General features: G+C 47.0%; 1 protein-coding gene across 1 annotated transcript in view; it reads left to right on the top strand.

Annotated features, from left to right (window-relative positions):
- LOC107699248 (uncharacterized) overlaps positions 1-2,096 on the top strand; it is a 4,317-nt gene extending 2,221 nt beyond the window's left edge. The window contains exons 2-5 of the mRNA XM_016500444.1: positions 15-358; positions 1,177-1,366; positions 1,546-1,782; positions 1,903-2,096. Of these exons, the coding sequence (XP_016355930.1) occupies positions 15-358; positions 1,177-1,366; positions 1,546-1,782; positions 1,903-2,096 (965 nt within the window). The remainder of the gene's footprint in view (positions 1-14; positions 359-1,176; positions 1,367-1,545; positions 1,783-1,902) is intronic.
- Positions 2,097-2,328: the final 232 nt, after the last annotated feature.

Here is a 2,328-nt window from a genome sequence, read left to right as displayed (position 1 = left end):
GAAACAATTGGAAGGTGAGGATTTTCGTGATTTTTCACATGCACTGTCATTGATGTTAAATGCTGCACTGCAACAAGCACCACATTGTGTTCCAAATGTGCAGTTGGTTTTGAGAGACCAGTTTATAGAAGGGGTGAGGGATTCAGCACTCCGGAGGGAACTGCGCAAGGTGGTCAGAGAGCGACCTCATGCTACATTATTCGAAGTTCGTGAGGAGGCCCTTTTGTGGTGCTCAGAAGAGAGACCTCGTCCAGCTAATGTGGCCCGAAACCGAAACCTAGTGAGTGTGGAGGAAAGTGTAGAGCATGCAAGGATGACCGCCACTGTACCAAATGACTTGCCCTACAACCTACAAGAGGTAATTAAGGTAATTACACAACAAGGGAAAGCAATCGGGGACCTTACCAACGTGATCTCAGATCTCACGATTCAGAGGTCTGACCCAACTTGTGAGAAACCTAGTAAGCCCAAGTTTAAGCCGAGGTATACCCGGGATGGCCAACCCATTTGTTTGAGATGTGAGGGCGTCGGGCACATAGCCAGGCAATGCACTGGGCAGTGCTTCCATGAAAATGGGCAAGTGCCCAGAAGTGGAAATTCACGCTGGGGGGGTAGCCATCCAGTGCCTGTTAGACACTGGCAGTAACGTGAGTACTTTGACAGAGAACTTCTTTAAAAAACATCTTCATGGGGAAGACAAAGACATGCATTGTACAAGCAGGTGGTTAAAGATTACTGCCGCCAACGGGTTGCCTCTTCCCTACCTTGGGTATGTTGAACTTGATATCCTCATTTGCTCTGTGAGCTGTAAGGTCTTATATAGACAGGTGTGTGGCTTTCCTAATCAAGTCCAATCAGTATAATCAAACACAGCTGGACTCAAATGAAGGGATAGAACCATCTATGTTGATCAGAAGGAATGGACAGCACCTGAGTTAAATATATGAGTGTCACAGCAAAGGGTCTGAATACTTAGGACCATGTGATATTTCAGTTTTTCTTTTTTAATAAATCTGCAAAAATGTCAACAATTCTGTGTTTTTCTGTCAATATGGGGTGCGGTGTGTACATTAATGAGGAAAAAAAATTAACTTAAATGATTTTAGCAAATGGCTGCAATATAACAAAGAGTGAAAAATTTAAGGGGGTCTGAATACTTTCCGTACCCACTGTAAGTCGTACGTACCTGCTGCCTCAGTGGCTACAATTCAGGCCAGAGCACATAAAGAACTAGCTGAAAACAGAAACTTAAGGTTGTTTGAGCCAGGTAAGGCATCATTGCCAAGTGGCTTGGTCCTGATTCCCACCTTGGTATCACCCGGTAGGCGGGTATTCCCAGTGCAGGTAGTAAACTTGTCCCCAGAAGGTGTGTGGTTGCCACCAAAGGTGAAACTAGGGGTACTTGGCCAGGGTCGTCGTGTTGAGAGTAGCTCCTGCGAAGTTAGATTCCATCGAATCTCTGCAGATCATGAGGAAGTTATGGTAAACCAGAGGTCAATGACGGGGGTTAGCAGTGACCTGCAGTGTCCCTTGGAGAAAGTGCAGATCGGCGTACCCCTGCCCAGCAGGCAGAGCTGAAGGCGCTTCTGAGGGGATACCTGGACATGTTTGCCATCACTGATGAAGACCTCGGTTATACTGAACTGGTAAAGCATGAGATTCCCTTGAACGAAGACCTTCCTGTCTCACAGTCATACCGACGTATACCACCAAACCAATTCCAGGAGGTGAAGGACCATATCTCTGGACTTCTCAAAAAGCGTGTCATCCAAGACAGCTCCAGTTCGTATGCATCTCCGGTGGTGTTAGTCCGGAAGACTGACGGGAGTCTTAGGCTATGCGTGGACTAACGGAAGCTGAACTGTAAAACTAGGCGTGATGCATTCCCGTTGCCACGAATAGATGAGAGTCTGGATGCTTTGAGTAAGGCCAAGATGTTCTCGTCTATTGACCTAGCGAGTGGCTATCACCAGGTAGCAGTTCATGAGAAGGACCGCCACAAAACCTCTTTCATTACACCATTTGGCCTGTATGAGTACCAGCGGATGCCGTTTGGCCTATATAATGCGCCAGCGACATTCCAACGTCTCATGTAGGCCATAATGAGTGACCTGGTCTTTCAAATGGTACTCGTCTATTTGGACGATTTGCTTGTGTACTCAAGTACATTCGAGGGACACTTAGTGAGGCTTGAGACTGTGTTACAAAGGTTGAGGGAGGCCGGACTCAAGGTTAAGGTGGAAAAATGCCACTTCCTGCAGTCCGAGGTAGAGTTCTTGGGGCATGTGATATCTGCTCAAGGGGTGTCTACAGACCCAGACAAAGTGA

This window comes from Sinocyclocheilus anshuiensis, unplaced genomic scaffold (genome assembly GCF_001515605.1).
Source record: "Sinocyclocheilus anshuiensis isolate Anshui unplaced genomic scaffold, SAMN03320099.WGS_v1.1 scaffold334, whole genome shotgun sequence".
NCBI classification, from domain to species: domain Eukaryota; kingdom Metazoa; phylum Chordata; class Actinopteri; order Cypriniformes; family Cyprinidae; genus Sinocyclocheilus; species Sinocyclocheilus anshuiensis.
This window is presented reverse-complemented; position numbering and strand designations above follow the sequence as displayed.